The sequence below is a fragment of the Ambystoma mexicanum genome, chromosome 14, assembly GCF_040938575.1.
Source record: "Ambystoma mexicanum isolate Mex_15411 chromosome 14, UKY_AmexF1_1, whole genome shotgun sequence".
NCBI classification, from domain to species: domain Eukaryota; kingdom Metazoa; phylum Chordata; class Amphibia; order Caudata; family Ambystomatidae; genus Ambystoma; species Ambystoma mexicanum.
Window position 1 is genome coordinate 95,637,430 of NC_090940.1, and position 20,570 is coordinate 95,657,999.

General features: G+C 51.3%; 1 protein-coding gene across 3 annotated transcripts in view; it reads left to right on the forward strand.

The window, feature by feature from the left end:
* ACTN1 (actinin alpha 1) overlaps positions 1-20,570 on the forward strand; it is a 328,242-nt gene that overhangs the window by 264,768 nt on the left and 42,904 nt on the right. For all 3 annotated transcript variants that reach the window (XM_069638592.1, XM_069638594.1, XM_069638593.1), the window contains exons 12-16: positions 2,811-2,961; positions 6,002-6,110; positions 6,206-6,346; positions 7,036-7,218; positions 9,559-9,693. In XM_069638592.1, the coding sequence (XP_069494693.1) occupies positions 2,811-2,961; positions 6,002-6,110; positions 6,206-6,346; positions 7,036-7,218; positions 9,559-9,693 (719 nt within the window). The remainder of the gene's footprint in view (positions 1-2,810; positions 2,962-6,001; positions 6,111-6,205; positions 6,347-7,035; positions 7,219-9,558; positions 9,694-20,570) is intronic.

Genomic DNA, 20,570 nt, shown 5'->3' on the forward strand with positions numbered 1-20,570 from the left:
TTAGACCCTTCCCCCAAATAAAGCAGGCAAAGCAGGTTGTTGGCAGTGGGATGGAGAGCTACTTAAATCTTGTTGCCATCCCAACCTTCTGTAACACTGCTTGCTCATGCGGTCGGCGTACAACTGTGTAGAAGGTACCACTGCTGAGAAAATCCTGTTTTTCTCTCGCCAACACTATAAAATCTGTTACAAACTAAACCTGTTTACTCAAAATTTAAACCTCCAGTTGATTTCTTACTTGCTGTATCTTGTGGTGGATCAGAAGGAGGAGTTGGAGGCATTGAGGACATGTTAACTTTTTCTTCAATGGAAATCATATATCAAAAGCCTAACACTAACGGATCACCCTAAAGCTGCCACCCTTCTCTGCAAAGCCATATGAAATGGCAGCACCGGGTCAGTGGGTGGACCTTGGTCAAGGATATCTGTTGGGTCATCCTGCAGAAAATCCACTGGTGGCGCAGACCACCCCAAGTACTCCGTCACCTTCGACATGAGTCGGCTGTACGAAGATTCAGAATGCTACCAGGCTCAGGCCTGCCAAACTCAACCTCCGGGGAGGTATCAAGACCACTGGCATCGTGCAAAGACTGACACAGGTCTTCCAACTGGCTATGACCGGTCATGAGGAACCTCAACAGGCACCAAACCTTCCTCAGACCCTTCATCCACCTCCGATTTAATCCAGAGGCTGGAATAAATCCCTGTATGAGGGCACAGAAAAAGGCTCAAATACAGGCCTTACCGACTTCTTCAGGGCATTCCTCGCAGTTTCCACCGATGCACGGGGTACCTCCGGTAAAACCTCCAAAAAAGGCGTTGAGGGCGTCAACAAAATCGGCATCAGTGTCGAGCGTGGCGCCGATTGCTTCGACACAGACCTCGTGGGCGGTGCCCCGAACGTGTCCTTCGATGGCCTCGGTGCCGATGACTTCCTCGGAGGCGGAGCCTCGAGAGTCCCTCAACGGACATGGCGTCGTCGTCTTCGAAGACCTCACAGGCTCCGACGGTCTCAAGGGCGACGAGGACCGGTACCTGGAGCAGACATGGCTAGAGCGATCCACCTTGTCCGATCGGGACCTCGAAGGCTCCCGATGATCGTGCCGACCACCCAAGCCCGAAGGTGTGCGAGCACATTCCCTGCCAGCTTCTTTCGAAGGCGCGGACGGAACGGAGCCCTGCAATTGGAAAATTGCCATCATCTCCGTACGAAATGCATCCCATTCCGCAGGAGAAGAATGCTTGTTGGGACAAGCAACCCGCCGACAGGCGGAGTCCTCGGACAAGGACGGGGAAGGCGACCGATGATGGCGCTTCCGCGAGTGCCTCGAAGAGGCAGAGTAATGGCGGGACACACTCCGGCACCGAGACCCCCTGGACTTACGCTGACGACGCGGAGAGTCGCCTCTCGAATCGTCGGTCGAACGTCCAGCGGATTTTGACTTTCGGGGCTTGGACACCCACCCAACAAAGCTTCTTCTGCTCCCGCAAGGCCTTCGATGTCAATGACTGGCAATCGTCACAATCATCCGTGGCGTGGGCCTCACCGAGGCACCAGAGGCAGGCTTTGTGCGGGTCTGTCAGCGACATCTTGGAACCGCAGTCCCGACACTTCTTGAAACCCGGCCACGGGGTAGAAGACGAAGACATGATATCTTTACAAACTAGCAAGTTCGAAGAACCGATAGAAGTACTCAGAAGAACCGAGGCGCGCCGAGATCTCCGAAGCGAACACGTTTGCGGAAAAAACGGAACTGAGGCTACGGGCGTCGTGCCTCATACTTCTAACATCCGATGACGTCGGCTACACGGAGGCCCTAGAGGACAGCATATCAACATCTACGCAGGATGCAGATGCTGAAAATTTTCCGAAGCCGCACAGCTGTGGTGATTACCTGTCATAGATGTGGAATACGTCGTCGGAACATCCCATCGAAAGAATGTTACCAGGTAAGAAAGTAACTTGTTCTTCTACCAAGTAGGTCAACTTTTGAAACCGTTCTTCATGGTAAATCAGTTTAACCTGCTTTAACCCATACACTACTGTTTTCCCTGCTTGCATTTGACACTTTGAAGAATGATATAGATTCATTTATAATCCAAATACTTTGCTGGATTACCTTGCACCCATGTTGCAGATGGACATTCTCTCCCGTGCCTCATTGCCCTCTCCAAGAGAATCCTACTTTTGTTTTAACCCTGGCCTGTTCCCATAAAGCTTTCTTATTGTCAGGTTGATTTACTATGTGGTTTGGTGCTTTGCAAAACACGTAGTAAAAGTAGAATGGGAGAATGTGCTCTTTCTGTTTGCATACACCGTACAGTTTCTTTTGGTGTGTAAATCCACCCGTCCGCCATATTGCTAAAATGTTACTGCTGCTGTACGTGGTCACAAGCTTTACCCCACCACTGCATTGTTCCTCCACTCTCCAAGCATCTTGGCGGCTGCGTCCGTGAATGTCAATGTGCATTGCTCCCCTCGCTGAGGCCGCAAGCTGGCTCTGAGTCTTAATATCAGGGTGTTCATTGAGCATGGACCTAGCTTCGAGAAGCAACCCAGTTGCTTTACAGAGGTATACAACAGTACAGATGCCCAATGGAGCTCTTTTCAGAGGTAACAGAGCAGATATACAGTGGGAGGTAGGATAGAGAGAGGCACAGAGGCACTTCTTGTAGCCTCGTCCTGCTTTTAATAAAATTACAGGTGGTGCTTATATCAGCAACCCCCATCGCTTTTCTTCGTTTCCCCGTTGCTTCCCACGTTAACGGCCTGTGTCTTTGTATTCCCTGGACTCTGTCTCCCTCTGCAGGCAAAGAGGCGATGCTGCAGCAGACTGATTACGAAAGGGCCTCCCTGTCGGAGATCAAAGCTCTGCTGAAGAAGCACGAGGCCTTCGAGAGCGACCTGGCGGCGCACCAGGACCGCGTGGAGCAGATCGCCGCCATTGCCCAGGAGCTCAAGTATGACGCAGCGCGCGCGATTTAGTGCCATAGCCGGTGCCGACTGTCAGACGAGTGTCTAGCGCGGAAACAGTTGAAGGAGGGAGGGAGGGGGGGGGGGGGTGGTGAGGACAGCAAGATGCAAAAGCTGAAGTGGTTCTGCATGTTACAGGGACCAGGCTAGGACTGGCCTATTGGTAGGGTGGCCAGATTTTGAAATACAAAAACCGGCACAGGCCAAAAACATAAAAGTAGGACTCACACCACCCCATCTCATGCCTCCTCCATACACATTAAAATACATATTTCCAGCACTTCTGTATATTAACTGCAGGGTTGCAATGTATAAGACTAGAGCGTTTTTCCTTTCATAGTTTTACAGACTGTGAGTTTATTCACTGGTCCCTGTGACGCAATTAGTAAAAGCATATAGCTACGAACAAGAAGGTTGTAGGCTCGAGGCTGCCCTGCGGTGTCACATCTGGTGATGGAATGCTGGGGAACTGTACATTATGTAAAACTGCTGACTTTAATTGTAGTATGTCTGCAGTGACTACCCTCTTCCCAAACCTGGGATGTGGTTTTTAAATTAAAAATACTCTCGGGCAGAGCCGGCCTTAGGGGGGGTGAGCCGTGCGACCGCCTGTTGTGCCACACCCCCTACGCCAGCTCGGGGGAGTCTTTTAAGAGCTCCTCTGAACTGGCGTAGTGGCAGAAGGCACGGCAAGTGGGCTTTTGCTATTACAATACAATTCTGTTGTTGGCACCCTATTGTTAAATGCGCCCCTTCGCCACAGGCGATTTAATGACAAAAGGGCATCATTAGCCCCCCACCATGCCAGCTCGGGGGATTATTTCAAGGGCTTCCCCGAGCTATTGTGGCAGAAGGCATGGCAGGCGCCCCATTGTTAAATGCACCCGCGGCCGCGGAGCGTATATAATAGGGTGCTGATGCACCCTACTCATATCATTACCTCCTCGCCCGAGCGAGTTTTACATTTTTTATTTTTTTATTTTTTATAAATGGCACATCCTGGCCCTGCCCCCCTCCCCCTTTTGACCTGGGACACGCAGGGTCAGAGGGGGGGGTGCCAATTCGGCCAGGGCGCTGCTGCCCCGAAGGCCGGCCCTGCTTTCAGGACGGGGGGGGGGGAGAGCAGAGGGCTTAATTCCGGGGCGGTCCCGGCAAAACTGGAACATCTGGTCACCCACCTATAGGACAACGCTCGAACAAAAAACTCAAAATGCTAGTGTGGGGGTACTTTTTTTGGCCCATGTGGGCCAGTTTAATGAGTTACTTCACTCTGCGACTAGTAGTGTTGACCAGTGTTGCTGAGTAAATATTCTTTAAAATGCACAATTTGCATCACATTTCATCAAAAACTTCCCTCTTGGGTGCTACTCTGTCGCAAAAGGAATGAATTTCCATTTGCAACTGATATGATAATATGATATGGTAATTTATTTATATTGCCCCATACACAGGTATTTCGGGGTGCGACGAGGCAAGGGAAGGGTACATGGGAGAACAGAACGGCGATCTTACTAGGCCCAGTGACGATGAGAACGCGCAAGTGCAGGGGAGTGGTGGCGGGGGGGGACACAAGGGGAAGGGGGAGGAGTGGGAATTGCTGAACACGAGATCAAAAGGGCCTAGCAGTTCGGGCAGGGCTGCTCCCATTGGTGGCAGTGCCGGACTGATTTGCAAATGGCTGGACCCCATTTGCAATGGGGCAGTCAGGCTAAAAACAGTGGTGTGGAAGGCTGCCCAGAGGAGTGCCAGTGGTTCAGATTAATTCAGAACCTTTCACCCATAACATGTTTGTTTATACAGCAAGCTAAGGCATATTGCATGACCACAGTGCTGATGTGGAACTGATGTGTCCTTCAATCCATGTTGAGAGCAGGGCAATGTTGTTGACTCCATTGAAGGCTATGGAGTTTGAGCGCTCATTATGAGATGATAATCCTGAGTTCTGAGGGCAGTGCTCTAGATTATCACCATTCGCACCCCTACAAACTGGTGCTTCTTGTGTGATAGAGCATTATACATTTCTTGTGACAAAAACCACCAAAGATGAACGGTGTGAAAATGGAAAATGGAAAAGGGATTTTCTGAGGGGAGTCATGTCTCCATTCCCCTAGCTGGCCTGGAATGTCATGAGGGTGGGTTAGTTGGACCTTTAGGATGCAGGGAGGCGGTAAGGAGTATGCTGGGGTGAGCCAAAAGGGGGCCAGGCAAGCAGGGTGTGTGTGTTCTGGGTGGCAGGTGGCACGATCGAAGCAAGGTGATAGGCCAGCACACCCGCCCAGGGGACTTATGACTGGTATATGTTCTGTATTTCAGCAATGACCTCCTATTTCCGGTGTCCCCCTGTTTTAATTGGAACCTTCTACTCTCAATCAGAGCATATTGCAATGGCATCTCAGCTCGTCTGATGATGGCTCCAGCCGCTGGTATAGTCGCTTACCCTCGCTGGAGACCCTCTGCTGCAGGCCACAGTGCTATAGTATAAACAACGCTCCAACACATTTGCACAGCTAGATCTTGCTCAAACCTTTACGTAGCGCCTTGACTTGTGCCTCTGAGGACATTTTGTGCCTCATGGATCTACTCTGCCTCTGCTTTCCGAAAGTTGTAAGGGGGAAACCTCCCAATTGTCTTTGTAGTTGATTTTAAATAAGCACTTCTGGACTGTACAGATTTTAAGAAACCGTATTGTTCAAAAGTGAATGAATTTGTGTCCACAGCTGTTTCGCTCCCCCAACCCACCACAGTGCTTCCTCAGGACTCAATTTTTATATTCACATTCAGCATTTCAACATTAGCACAGTGTCTCGTGGATTATTAAAGTCTGTGTTTCTAGTTTAAATTAACTAACTTCTTACAATTATTAAAGCCTATACATGCTTGTTGGCACCAATACAGGTCAGGCAGTGTGTGTAAGCTGGGCACGTTTTGTCCATACCATGCATGGTGTTCATATTGCGCGTTGCTTTGAAAGGGTGCCATGCTGCACAACCTCTCGTCCTGGCGTAGTAAAACCAGTTTTCTTCGCAGCGAGCTGGACTACTATGACTCGCCGAGCGTGAATGCCAGGTGCCAACAGATCTGTGACCAGTGGGACAATTTGGGGGTTCTAACCCAAAAGCGGAGAGAAGCCTTGGAGGTGAGTTTATGTCAACAGTTTTCACTGATATTAACAATAGACATGATGGCATGCCCTTTAAATGAAACTGAAAAAAATGATTTGCCTTTTTTCAGAGGACCGAAAAGCTGCTGGAGACTATTGACCAGCTGTATCTCGAGTATGCCAAGAGGGCGGCGCCCTTCAACAACTGGATGGAGGGTGCCATGGAGGACCTGCAGGACACCTTCATTGTCCACACCATCGAGGAGATCCAGGTACTGGAATCAATCGACGCTCCATGAGCCCAAAATATAGGGAATGCAGCCTCAGAGGGAAGGCCCACGAAGGATTGCCCTTCCCTCTCATCACAGTAGTTTAAATGAAAAATGAATCCTTTATTGCGCGCTATATACCGGAGACCAGTCTCCAAGCACAGGACCAGCATTCGAACCTGTGTTGCTCTGTGTTGTCTTGCTTCCAAGAAAAACGCATTGCCCCTGAGCTATCCTTGCTGAAACTATTTTGCTCAATCGCCCAAGTCTATTGATCTGGGGTCAGAAATCTGCAGCTCTACAGATGTTTTGGCCTAATATGCCCATACCTCAATGTGGAGTAGACAGGCTAGGGTTGATGGGAGTTGAAGTCCAAAACATCTGGAGAGTCAAAGGGGTGCAGCCGCCTGCCTAGAGGTGTACGTGGACCTTGCCGGGTTAGGCTCTATAAACCCCATATTTTAGACTGTATATGTTAACACCTTGGATAGTCGATTTCTCTTAAGGAAGTCTTCCTGGTAGACGCTTATCTATATACGTCACAGGACACGTGGTGTGATATAATTGAGGTTCCAGGCAATATGATTTCTGGAGACATTGGGTCTTGTGATTGGTGGAGACACACCGCGTGACCAGGCGCTTGAGTTCACATTAATGCCTGACCATCTCCCCCCGCTGACCCCCACTCCTAGGGACTCACCACAGCCCACGAGCAGTTCAAAGCCACGCTGCCGGACGCGGACAAGGAGCGACAGGCCATCCTGGGTATACACAGCGAGGTGACCAAGATCGCCCAGACTTACCACGTCAACATGTCTGGCACCAACCCCTACTCGACCATCAGCCCCCAGGAAATCAACAGCAAGTGGGACCACGTGAGTAGACACTTCAGCCTGGTTTTTACAAGTGCGCGTTCGCAGTTCTTGGGAATACTGTCCATTGTCTGTTATTTAAATGAATGTGCACAACGTCTTCTCTCATTTTAAAGTGAGACGTGATTTATGCTTGTAAAATTATATTTAAACCGCGTCTTCCTGTCTGCAGTAGAGTGGCGAGTCTAGTGAGTGCGGTACCACCTATTACAGAGACTCGGAAGCCTACAGTTTAGCAAATTGTGTTCATGTTTTGGTACTTATTTTTCTAAAACTGCCAGAATTGCCACTGGTTTCAACACAGCAAACATCACCTGCATTTTTGGAATTTAAATCCCCGGGAATCCGCCTGGCTCGCTCCAGGGTTTAGGACACCTTACAGGACGTTGAAAGTCATTACGAACTCATTTGGAGACAGACTAATGTATTTCAGGTTCCCAGTGAGCATCTCGCTATGGCGAATGCCGCCAGGGGGCGACATTTCCCCAAATATGCACCCTCTGTAAAATCAAACCCTTTCCCCAAATATTCTAGGATTGGAGTTTATAATCATAAATGACACCCCTCCCAGAATGCTTGGATTAAGTATTTTAGGGGTCAGGAAAAGAAATGTACCTCCCTGGCGATAGTTATCAGGCGACAGTCACGTGGCAGCGTAATTTGGCGTGCACGCTCGATTTTCAGTGTTTAACCATCTGTGTATTTCTGGCGGGGGTTGTGGGATTGGACGGAAGCAATTTTCTTGCAGGGTGAGGCTGTCCTTTAATGTGGTAAAGCTACCGTCTGACACATTAGCACAACAAGGGCAGTCGTAAGGAAGTTCCTTTTAAACCCCTTTAAATCCCTCTAGACGAGGCTGTTAGCAGGTCTGCGGTGGTTAGTCCTGAGTGGTTAACTGGTTTGGATCTCCCCTCGGCCACCCCACCATCCATGTTCTCCGTTTGGACCGGCCCTAAAAATGTATTGAATATTCGGGGTTCCCGGTCAATAACTCAAGTGTTTTCTATTCATCATTCAAAACCAGAGATCACACGGTGAACACCTAAATGGTTATTTTTTGTGTGCAGCATTTGAAGAAAAGTAAGATTTTGTGTGATGTGGTTGCAGCGACACACCTTTAACTTCACTGTGGTAGTAGACGCCTTCGTAAGCAGTGAGAAGGGCGTAGGACGCTGGTTCTTTAGTCTGCGGCACTGTATGCAGGGCTGGTGCTGTGGCAAGACGGGACTAGGTAGCCACTGTCGGCTTGTAGCTAGGAGTGCCATTACACTACATGCGCCAATCGCCTCTGCCCGCAGTCCTTGCGCTGGCTCCAAGTCCTGCATTGTTTGTATGGTGTGCCCGTAGCAGGCTATTTAGACTCTCAGGGTTGTCCCAACTCCACACCTCGAGGACCGGAAACATGTTGGATTTTCAGGATCTCCCTCATTAATAATCATGAGATAAATTTGCATACAATGATTCTAAAAGTATGCCCAGGTTTTCTCATGAATATTAATGAGGGTTATCCTGAAAACCCATCAGGATTCCAGCCCTCGAGGCCTGGAGTTGGACAACCCTGTTTAGAGGGTCTGCTGCACGTGTTTGCAGCGGTCCCACTGCATGCAGCGTTTAGCAAAGCCTCTTTGCAATGGTTGTTTAGGGAGTCGATTACACGTATTTGCAGTATGAAAGTCACGGGTTTCTTATAGAGCAGGCACGACTGATCTTTAGAGAGCCTTGCCCGCGTTTACTGCACCCAACATGTAGCTACAAACGTGTGTGCTGCATGTTCCGTATCATGTGTGCACTGCATGTGCAGTTTACACTTTGTAGTGCAATTATAGAGGCACAGATGTAAATGTACATTTGAGGTGCACTGCACATATTAACTGAAGGGGCACAACACCTTTTTGTTTGTAATGTACCAGTTTACATTGTGCACTGCATGTGTTGGCATTTGTTTGTTTTTTTAATTAACGAGGGTGCAATGCGTTTATTGTTTATATCGGGGTTGTCCACCTGGAGGCCTCAAGGGCTGGATCAGGATACCCTCATTCATAATCATGAGATACATTTGCATACAGTGACTCTAAATGGATGCACATTTTTCCTCATGAATATTAATGAGGGCTATCCTAATGAGCCGTCAGGATCCCGGGCCTCGAGGCCTGGAGTTGGACTACCCTGGTTTATATGGCACGCTAGGTTGTGGTTTACCGTGGGTGCACAGCAGAGTTTGTGAACCTGGGATGTCTGCGTTGTATCTCCAGCTTGTGCAGTCCGTGTTTTATTGAAAGTTGGTGTAAGGCATGTGGACTTCACGAAGGACGCCCCCTGCTCACTGCCCTGTGTTTCTTTCAGGTCCGGCAACTGGTGCCACGGAGGGACCAGGCCCTGATGGAAGAGCACGCCCGGCAGCAGCAGAACGAACGACTCCGCAAGCAGTTTGCTGCCCAGGCCAACGTCATTGGACCATGGATACAAACCAAGATGCAGGTAGGATGCCACCTCGTGGGTACCTTGTGTGGCAATGGCTAGAACATGTGCATCTCCAATGGGCCATAATGGCACCCGGGGAATTGAAGGGCGACGCAAAAGTCAATGCAAACACAGGCATTGCGCGCAGATTCAGCAGGCAACCATTTCATCAAACGCTAGGAAGGCACCAGTCTGTGGCCTGTGCCCTCTCACACCAGCCCAAGTAAGGATGCCAGTAGGACGGTCCAGCAGCTTCTTCATTTCAGTTCAATTCGCTGCCATCACATCGACTGGGCTCTTTAACTGCCATTTGTAAGACGTGATCAGGGCCCAAAATATGCACTCGCCACTAGGCGTTGGCTAGTGATAATTGACTCTTGGTGAGTAAGACATGACTTGCTGCGTGTATACGTCGTACTCAGTTGGCAAGTGACTTTTTATGGCTGGCTAGTAGCTTGAAAATGTAAATGTTTACCCCCATATCATGATTCCTTATAATTTCTCCAAACAAGTGGAGAAAGTGTTTCTGTGCCTTCTATGTGCCGTGATCTTGGGGCTTGCACTGTCGCATAAAAGAGGCTGTCATCTTCCTCTTGGGGTGCAGCAGCTAAAGGAGGTGGGGGGGATTTGGCGAAGTGTGTGGTTTCTACCTCTATTGCTTTCATCTGACTAGCTCAGTGACCCTTTTTCCTGATGAGTCCCAAACCCGCATTAGGGAGGCATCTCTGCCACGTGGCCTGTGCGACCCCAAGTCTCCCAGGGCCAGGGTGTCCCCACCTACTTGGTTCCACCCTCTGTGAACCGACCTTGAACTGGCTCCATTGGGTGGTGGCACAGATGTCTCTTGTTTGGGATTCAACTTGCTGTATCAAGAGGAATGCGCTAGAGGGCGCCCATGCCTTAGAAATCGGTGCGATTTGTCCAGCTAAACATGGTTTCCTTTGTGTGAAAGGGAACCGACTCCTTGTATGGTCTCCCCAAAGAGCACAACAGGAACTCGCCAAGACCAGATGTCTGGGATTACTCACTGGAATTCACCCACAGTGGCGCCACCAAACGTTTGAAAGGATGCAACCTTCTGATTGGTCGCTCTCTGACTCCAACTACGGTTCCCGAGGGCGCTCAACCTACCAGCGCGTTGGTATCATACCAATGATGCATAAGGTGCTATATAAATGCAAAGTAAAATAACATAATGGTTCTAGAGTATAAATTTAGTTCCTAGTGTTCTTTTTTTTAACCTTGGAGGAAACACCCCGTTACCTTGTCTAACCCTGGACGAAGTCCCATGCCACGAGAATGATGCAAACCCAAAGGAGTTGTGGGGAGCCCTGCTGCTCTATTTTACCAAGGCTCCCCTTGTGTCCACGGACGCCAGGCTTGTCAAGAGACAAGTGGGGAGCCCACGGATCAGCGCTGCTAGCCTCCAGGAGGCCTGGTCTCCAGAGACCGCCTTCCGGCTCATCCCTGTGTGGATGTGACCGAGTTGGGAGTAAACGAGGCCCCTGGTTACACAATCGTACACATGTTTTACTGAAGGTTATGCGTTGTCCTGCATCTGTCACTACCCCATTGCTCTCCCAAGAGTTGCCCCTGACTGTCGGCGACCAAGCCAAGCTAGCGCTGACCCCGTGGCCTAGCTGCTGGTCAGCCTCTCTCCTTCCCCGAACGCGGGGAGGAGGGAAGCCCTCCTAACAGGTGGCACAATATGCACAGGGTAAGCAGCAGGAAGATGGAGAGCTAGTCTTTGGGGGGGTGTGGAGCGGTGGGCTGAAGGGGCTGAGACAGTGGTACTTCTCTTTCGGGGCAGGTACTCCAATCTTGTTGTACCATCACTCGCTTCGATATTTTAACCGGGAGGCGTAAATAGTGTAGGCATCTGTACCCAGGATTAAACCGCTGCAGGGTGAAACATGGCTATGTCCACAGCATCATGTGTGGCACCGGGGATCCTGTATGTTGATGGAAAATGAGGCCCTTGATAAAAATAGCTTCTGGAGAATCAAGGGGTGGGGGGTGGTGTGTTATTTAATATCTGTATGTGGTTTATTGGGATTCATTTGTATAGATGGAACACACATTCTGAGGTATTTTATATTGTTGCCTCAAATGCATTGGTAGGTAATGTTGTGGAGATATATCATTGTTATGCTTCATTCCCCCCCCCCCCCAAACCCCCTCTGTGAGCCCCCCTGCACTCTTTGCTGGACTTGACATCTTTCTTGTTCTCCTGAATGAGGGGAGACATTTTCCCCTAATTCATTCTTTGTGCTCTGACCATGGGAACCCTGTCCACTGTGTTTATATTTTATTTCATGGAGTCCTGCTTTCCTGCATACCTTTTAAAGGCATCTGTGTTTCACTTTTGCAGCCCTCGGCACCCTCTGTGCACTTTTGAGGAAAGCCCTTTAGTGTCTCCTTTTTAAGTTATTGTATTTTCCTTAAGAACTAGTGTTCCCAAGGATAGGGGGATACTTTGTATCCTTAGCTTTTCCTTTTGAGAGACCAGCACACACCACCCTATGTGGAGTGCTGAGGGGGGGTCACACAGTATCCCCTTCCTCACTGCTCCTGTTACACTAACAAGCATACAAGTATGGCTGGTGGCAGTGGACGTGTCCTACCGACTTGTGCTATTTTTGCCTGCAGTCTGTATTCACAGCTGTGGCTCTGCACAGGAGGGTCACCTTGATTCCAATATGGTGGCTTCATTCCTTTTTTGCCATTTCTTGTCTGGTTGTTCTTTCTTGGTCCTTCTACCATCCTGGGAAGGAGAGGTCCTGGTTGAGTTTTGTCTTTGCGAGAACCCTTTGTGTAGCCCGCTGAGGCTCCAGTGTGTCTGCGAGGAAAGGAAGCATGGGAGGATGCCAAAATTCTATCCCTTGTCTTCTGGTTTGCCTGAAAAGGAACCAGTTCACACTGGAGGTACTGGCTGTCCTGACTGGACAGCCACCCACCCCTTTCTGTAAACTACAGGGAGAGTTTGCAGAGGATTAATGTGAAATCTTAATAAAAGGTGAGGGTCCAGAGGCAGAAGGCAAGTCGACCACTGCAACAGATGTTTTGAAGAAGACGACCAGAGATGCCTGCATACACTTTCAGTAACCGACCACTACTGTCCTAACCCAGTTTTCAACAGGGGAGATCCGAAGAGGACTCCTCCTTCCCTTTGGCTTGTGGAACCGGTTCTAGGTTAAAAGTTCGAAAACAAAAGGGTCGAATGCCTTTTTTTTCGACAGTAAAATTACCGAAAAAAAGGTCACATTTTTTTGTTTTTTTTATGGGGGGTTGCCCCCCAACCCCCCGTTTTCTTTTTATAAAGTTTTTTATATATGCTAAATGAAAAAATAAATAAATTCGATCCTTTTTTTCGGTCATTTTACTTTCGATCAAAAGGTCATTTGACCCTTTGCATTCGAACGGTCACCGGTGGAACCAACTAGCCGTAAGACAACCTGCAGAGCGAGCCATCCATTTATGTGCTTTGCCCTTCCTGGGCTGCAAACTGCTAATATGAGGGGGCTTATGACCCTATTGCAATGCATTGTCTTCCCATGAACAAATCCTCTCAGAACTTTGGTGGGCTCCAATTGGACCTCCACAGGCAGGATCCCCCTCCTCAAAGTTCCCTCACCAGAGTGCAGGACTGAGGCAGATTAAGAGGACGGTAAACGCTCACCATTGGAGCTTGTGAAAAGTCACCAAAACTCCAGACTGATGGACTACAAAGAATCCTTTGAGTCCTTTCTCTCAACTGCTACTGCAACATCCTTTCCAGAGTGGCTCCTTTTGGTCCCCATGGCCAAGGAACGGGAGACTGGGTTTGCCGCTGTTTCACCGGGAAATAATTCAGCTGCATCTTCACCACTCCTCAGGTACTGTGGGATTCGAGGCAGTACTTTCCTCAAGCCGTTTTGTCGGTGTGCCTATTGCAGTGTTTGTGTTCAACGATACCGTTTGCCCAGCCCTAACGCTTGTGCGTCTATAGAGAGCCTTTCCCAAGGGCCCTGAAAACATTTTGACCTACAAAAGTTTTCTACTTGTAATTGAAGAATCCTTTGGAATTTTACCGTTTCTGCTGCTGTGTCTTACTTGCTTTCGCTCCTATCTGACTTTGAAGAACTCGTACCTAGTTAGGGATGTCCTGCTAAAGTTTCAAGGCCATTGGAAAGTATTACACATCATTGAAGTGTTGAACTGCTATTACTGGTGCTGAATAACCCTTTTTATTCCTAAAACAGAATATTTTCTGAGTTGCTATAACAAGTGATTTTACTTACCATTGAACTGTCTTCATGATCTGTGTATGATAGGTTATTTATAACATGCTTAATACCCAGAGGTTTCTAAGCGCAGACCCGGGGATTGAGTGTGTTGCTCCGTGACACGTCTTGCTTCTAAGGTGAGCACGTTGCCCCTGAGCTATCCTCTGAGTACTTCCTACTATTGGTTTACTCACCTGAAGTATTGCTGGTGCTTTCTATTGTGTTGATTAGTTTAAAATGGTACTTCGTAACCTCAATATTACTTTGCCTTGTGTATATACAATGAACGTCTATTTTGCTACAACTGCACATGTGCAAGTTTCTTTGGACCTAAGTATTTACTGAGTTCATTGTTCTTAGCTACAGCTCACATCATCCTCCTAAAATGAGCCTGGCGGCTCTGCCATTCCCCCAGCACTTTGGGTAGTTCAGATCTATACTAAAAGTTGGGGGACCTGTACACCAAAGGATAGTTTTGTAAAGTCTCGCCTCCTTGGTATAAATTAGGAAAACTCCCCAAGCAAGTAATTGGCCAAAATAATTTTTTGGTGCCCATTTCCGTAGGCCCCACCTACGGGCATATAAATATTCAATCCAGAGCTTCTGAAGGGGTTGATATCTGGATCAGAGTTCATGTTTGGGCATACATTGGCATATTGTGTTAAGTTTCATATCTTTCAGTGTGATAACATGGGTCTCATTGGCTGGCTGATCGTAGTACATCTTTATAGCACCACAAAAAGGCAACACTGTGTTGGATATGTTAAGCTTATTGTTAATCAGGCCTTTAAGAGTGAGAGATGGGTCATTATGGTTGGATAATGCCCACACCCCAGTTGATTGTCCAGAGCAAAGCCAAGGGTATTAAGTTGCAAAAGGGAATTATCCCAAGCGTCAATGACCCCACCTGAAGTCTACAAGGCTATTAGTATTTTGCAGGTGCCCTTTTATTTTACCACAATGTCAGCTTTTAGGCTGCTGAGGTCAATAACGGTTGACTGCATTCTAGACCTGCTGATTCAGCCGGTCAGATAGCACAGCAAGTAGGAGTGCTCGCTTTGTCAACCTTGCAGAGCCTGCCGTTGCAGGTTGGAATGCCGGCAGGGCCAAACTCAGCCTTTCATTCTTCCGAGGTCGATAAATGAGCACCACACACCGTGGGTAATAATGAGCAGTGCTCATATACCTGAGGTTTCGTAGCGCTATATAAATGCAAAATTATTATTGGTTTAGGAGGTTCAAGCTAATAATTATGGTTTTGACTGTTGACTTAGTCCATTTGGGGTGCAATGTGATGAGTGTGATGCATCCAGCGCCTTTGACTTTGTGTTGACTAGGAAACCGCTAAAGACACAGGTTGCTTTCTCGAACCTCTACTGACTGTGGCAGCTGGTCAGAAATGTTTAGTGGTAGACTGCACCGCCTGCAGGTGAAGGTGCCCAGTCATAGTGTGTGGGCTGACTCCGGATTGTGTACTTCTCCAGCATGGGGTCTGGCATGGATTCACATGCTCATCAATATTCCCCGTCGTCAGGCTGGGAATGAATCCTCGGTAAAGAAAAATCAGTATCAGTTTCGTTTCTGATCTGTCTTTCGTAGTAGTAACCAATCACTGATCTCTGCGTCATACTGACCACAGCCAATGACTGCCCTCTCCCTAAGCCCTGCCTCTGGCAGCCATCTTCAGATTTTTACCACACGTTCAAGTGTTGGGATCCTCATGCTATTGCTCTCGGCGTTAGCGCTTTTTTCGCGCTTTTTCTTAGGAAAATTTTCTCTTTCGGTCAAAAGAGCCTCAAGCTCCACCGTTTCTTTATCCGATCAACGGGGACCCGTGTCGGATTCTTTTACGCCCCTCAAGGGTGAAGATTTCGTCGAGCCATGCTTTTGGAGGACTCCAGAAGTTTCTCAGGCCCTTCTTGAGCATGGCCCAGGAGAAGGGAAGCTCGACGCCCGGAAAGCTGTTCAGGGTCTGCCCTGGATGCCAGCTTCAGAATGTCTTTAAGGAGGACGTACACTCCCTTTGCCTTTACTGCCTGCATGAAGACAAGACGCACGTGGAGAAGGACTGTGCGTTTTGCGGCAATATGTCGGAGCAGACCATGAAGGACCGCCATCAGCATCTCGCCAACTGGCTGGAAGGAAAGAGCCCATCAGGCGAGAAGAAGAAGAAGTCCGAGCGGTCTTCTAAGACCTTTGAGGGCGCGACGGGGGTCCAACAGAAGGCCAAGCACCGCAAGTCCACTGGCACCGGGAGCGCCGAACGGTCGGGCTCTACGGGTGCCAGGCAGGGCGCATCCTCCCCGGCGCCATCAACCACGAGCCAACGCTCTGGCTCGGGTAAGAGGAAGGCCGAGCACCCGGCGAAGCTCCTGGAGAGACCCCGGTCGTGCTCGAAGGCCCCATCGGAGGGGGAGCAAGGTGGTGACCCTCCCCCCAAGGAGAAGGCGGTGAGCGCACCTAAGGTGGTGAAAGCCTTGATCCGGCCAAGGCCTCTATCGAGACAGTCGCGGCAGCCCTGGCTCAGCCTGTGGAGGCTACACCAGTGGTGGCGACCTCGGGGCCCAGAATCTCCCTGCCACCGCGGAGGGAGTCCTCTTTCATGCCCATCGACAGGACCCCAGTGAAACCTCCGACGGAGAAGAAAAAGGGGGGGCAGGAGGTCGTCGTGGATTCGGCCTCAACCTCTGAGGAGGAGCTGATCGAAGTCTTAGGCCACGGCGCTGGCGTGGAAGAAGACCATCCTGTCGGGAGGGACCCCGACGTGGGAGACGACGAGAACGTCGAGGGTGCCGACGGGGCTCCTGATCGCCCGTCGGAACCCCCTCAACCAGTGCCGCAAGACAACTCGGCGGCCATTTTGTTGGCTATACAGTCCCTATGCTCGGAGATAAGGACGAGACTGCCGTTACCACCAACGGAGGAACCGCTCCCAACGGGGGACCCAGAGCCAGGCCCTTCTGGGAGCCCTCCTCTTAAGAGAAGGATTCATCCTCCACCTCCTTTTCAACCTTCGCGCCTTGCTCAGCCCTCCTCCCCGTCCACGACACGTGGGGATGATACGGGGACTGACACGGCCGCGACGGGTACTTACGACGAGGATCTCCCGTTGTCACCTCCCACCCGGGCTTCCCCGCCCGACGAGATTGGATCGTTTCATGCCATGATCGCCAGGGCATCCAAGCTTTTCCAGCTCTGCCCGGAAGAGAAGGAAGGTTTCCTTTATCAACGGCGCGGGACCAAGAGGAAGACTGTCCTCGCTGTACCTCTACTGGACGATATCTGGGATGAGGGTCTCGCCCTCCTCAAGAACCCATCCACAACGCCCGCTAGAAGGGATCGGTACAGTACCGGGTCCCGGACGCGGCCCCCTTGTGCCTTCGGGCACAGCCGACCCCGGACTCGGTCGTCTCCGCGGCAGCCAGGAAGAAAGAGGGGGGGGGGCGCGGCCTCTACGTCAACCTCCCCGCCGGACGGCGAGGGAAAGAAATTGGACATGATGGGACGCAGAGTCATCTCTTCGGCAGCGACGACGATTAAGGCTGCCAACGCCTTGGCTATCGTAGCCCGCTACGACAGGGAGTTGTGGTACAAACTCGCCCCCCTGCTGGACTTCCTACCAGACGACAAGAGGGCGGAGGCCCTAGAGATCTTGCAGGAAGGAGAAGTGGCGTCGGACCACGCCATTACGATAGCGACGGACATTGCGGACACTGGATTTCGCCAGTTGGGCAACGGCGTGTGCCTTGGGCGGCGTGGATGGCTCAAGGCTACTGACTTCCGTCAGGACGTGCAGACCAGAGTCTTGGACATGCCGTTCGACGGGAGCAACCTGTTTGGGAAAACAGTGGACGATTCCCTACAAGCCATCAAGGCAGACACAGAGACGGCCCGGGCTCTTGGTGTTCTCCAGCAACGACGGCCGCCCTTTCGGAGCGGCAGAGGCAAACAGGGTGCCTCCAAAGGTTCCAGCAGCGGATTTTCCACCTATAGTCAAGCGGCCCGTTCGTCGACACAGGAAGCCTACAGGGGACGAGGCAAGTCGGGCGGACCCCGCCGTCGTTGCCAAGGAGGACAAGGCAGCAAAGCCTCGTCGAAGCAGGACTGAACCGGCCGTGGGGTCGGGCCCCCACCGAAGCACCCCGGTGGGAGGCCGGCTGGCGAGCTTCGTCAGCGTGTGGGAGTCCATACCGACCGTTGGGTGCTGGACGCCCCGGCTCAGGTTCACGCGCTCGAGTTTCTAAAGAGGTGCCCACGCGTCCCCCCTGTGGCCAGGAAGGAACATCACGTCCCTCAACTTCTCTTGGAGGTAAGGGCGATGCTCAGGAAGGGCGCCATCGAGCTCGTCCCAAAGAGGCTTCCGGGCTCCGGAGTTTACTCAAGATACTTCCTCGTGAAGAAGACGACGGGAGGATGGCGTCCCATCCTGGACCTACGACGACTGAACAAATTCATCAAGGCACAGAAGTTCAGGATGGTCACCCTCCAACACGTCCTGGGTCAACTGGAGGAGGGCGATTTCCTGTCGTCGGTGGATTTGGAGGATGCCTACTTCCATATCCCCATCCTAAAGGGACACCGAAAGTTTCTCAGATTCGTGGTCCAAGGGCGTCACTACCAGTTCAGAGCCCTTCCCTTCGGATTGAGGTCGGCACCCAGGGTGTTCACCAAGTGCCTCGCACCGGTGGCGGCGCGGCTGCGCCTAGAGGGGATCCACGTCTACCCCTACCTGGACGACTGGCTCATCCGAGCGAAGACGAAGGAGCTCGCCGTGGAGCACACGGCAAGGACCGTCCAACTACACACGGACCTGGGATTCTCCATAAACTACGCCAAGTCCCGCCTGGTGCCCGCGCAAGACGCACTGTTTCTGGGAGCGAAGCTCGACAGTGTCGCTTCTGGCCTCTCCGTCGGAGGAAAGGACGAGGGCCATCTTGGGCATGGTGCAGCGGATGCTGGTTGCGGACGCGGCCAGGGTGAGGTCCATCAAGTCCCTCCTCGGAATGATGTCGTCTTGCATTTATCTCATCCGCCTGTGCAGGCTCCGGATGCGCCCTTTGCAGGAGTTCCTGGACGCGCGCTGGATCCAGACGACGGGCAGCTTCGAGGAGAGGATCACACTCGACGAGAGTTTCCGACGAGCGATCCGGTGGTGGGGCACCCGCGCGCATCTGACGGCGGGCATGGACTTCCAGACCCCGGGCCATCAGAAGACGGTGACCACGGATGCCTCCCTGGAAGGGTGGGGAGTGCACACCGAAAATCTGCCTTTGGCTTCCGACGGAGAAGTCCCTCCATATCAACGTCCTGGAGCTCCGTGCAGTGTTTTGGGCCCTCAGGTCCTTTCTTCCGTCCCTCAAGGGCAAGGTGGTGAGGATCTTCACCGACAACACCACCACCATGTTCTACATCAGGAAGCAGGGCGGTACCAGATCCCCAGCCGTGTCCAAGGAGGCGCAGGATCTGTGGTATTGGGCCGTCGCCCAAGGGATGTTTCTGGTGCCGTTTCATCTGGCAGGAATAAAAAACACCATCGCCGACTCGCTCAGCAGAGAGCTGCGCTCGTGCCACGAGTGGGAACTACGACAGGATCTAGTGGACCGCCTCTTCCGACGGTGGGGCACACCCCAGATCGATCTGTTCGCGACGGCGACGAACTCCAAGTGCCGGAGGTTCGCCAGCAGGTTTCCCCAGCCGAGGAGCATGGGCGATGCTTTCTCGTTCCCCTGGGAGGGCCTGTTTCTATACGCGTTCCCTCCATTGCCGTTGCTGATCCGGCTCATCAACCAGCTCAAGAGGTCACGGTGCAGGATGATCCTCGTCGCACCTGCGTGGCCGAGGCAGATATGTTTCCCGGACCTTCTGGACTTGTCAGCGTCCCAGTCAATCAAGCTGCCAGTGGACACGGATCTTCTCTCCAGGGAAGGAGGTGCCATCCTCCATCAAGACCCGAAGTCGCTGAACTTGCAGGCCTGGCTCCTGCAGCGTTAGAGTTTGGAGGCTACGACATACCGGCCGACTGCAGAGAGGTTCTTGCAAAGGCCAGGGCGTCCTCAACTCTTAAATGCTATGAACACAAATGGAAGAGGTTCTCCGTCTGGTGCCACGCACAGAAGATTAACCCTCTACGGATTATGGCTCCCCAAGTACTGCGGTACCTACTGACGCTGGCCAAGGCTGGACTGGCGCACGCGTCCATCAAGATTAATCTTGCTGCGATCTCCCGATACACCAGAACCACGGGACGGACGTCTTTGTGGTCTCATCGTCTGGTGAAAGAATTCATGAAGGGACTGTTCAGATCGTTCCCGCCGGTGAAGGCTCCGGCCCCGGCATGGGAGCTCAACGTGGTGCTGACCAAGCTCATGGGACCTCCGTTCGAGCCTCTGCACTCGGCTCCGTTTAAGTTCTTGTCGTGGAAAACAGCGTTTCTTGTGGCCATCACTTCCGCACGACGGGTGGGAGTGATCCAGGCCCTTTCCTGCAAGCCCCCGTACTTGACTTTTCACGACACGAGGGTAATGCTCAGGACGCACCCCTCCTTCATGCCCAAGGTGCCGTCGGACTTCCACCTCAACGAACCCTTGGTGTTGCCTGTTTTCTTCCCGTCGCCTTCGTCGCCGGCTGAAA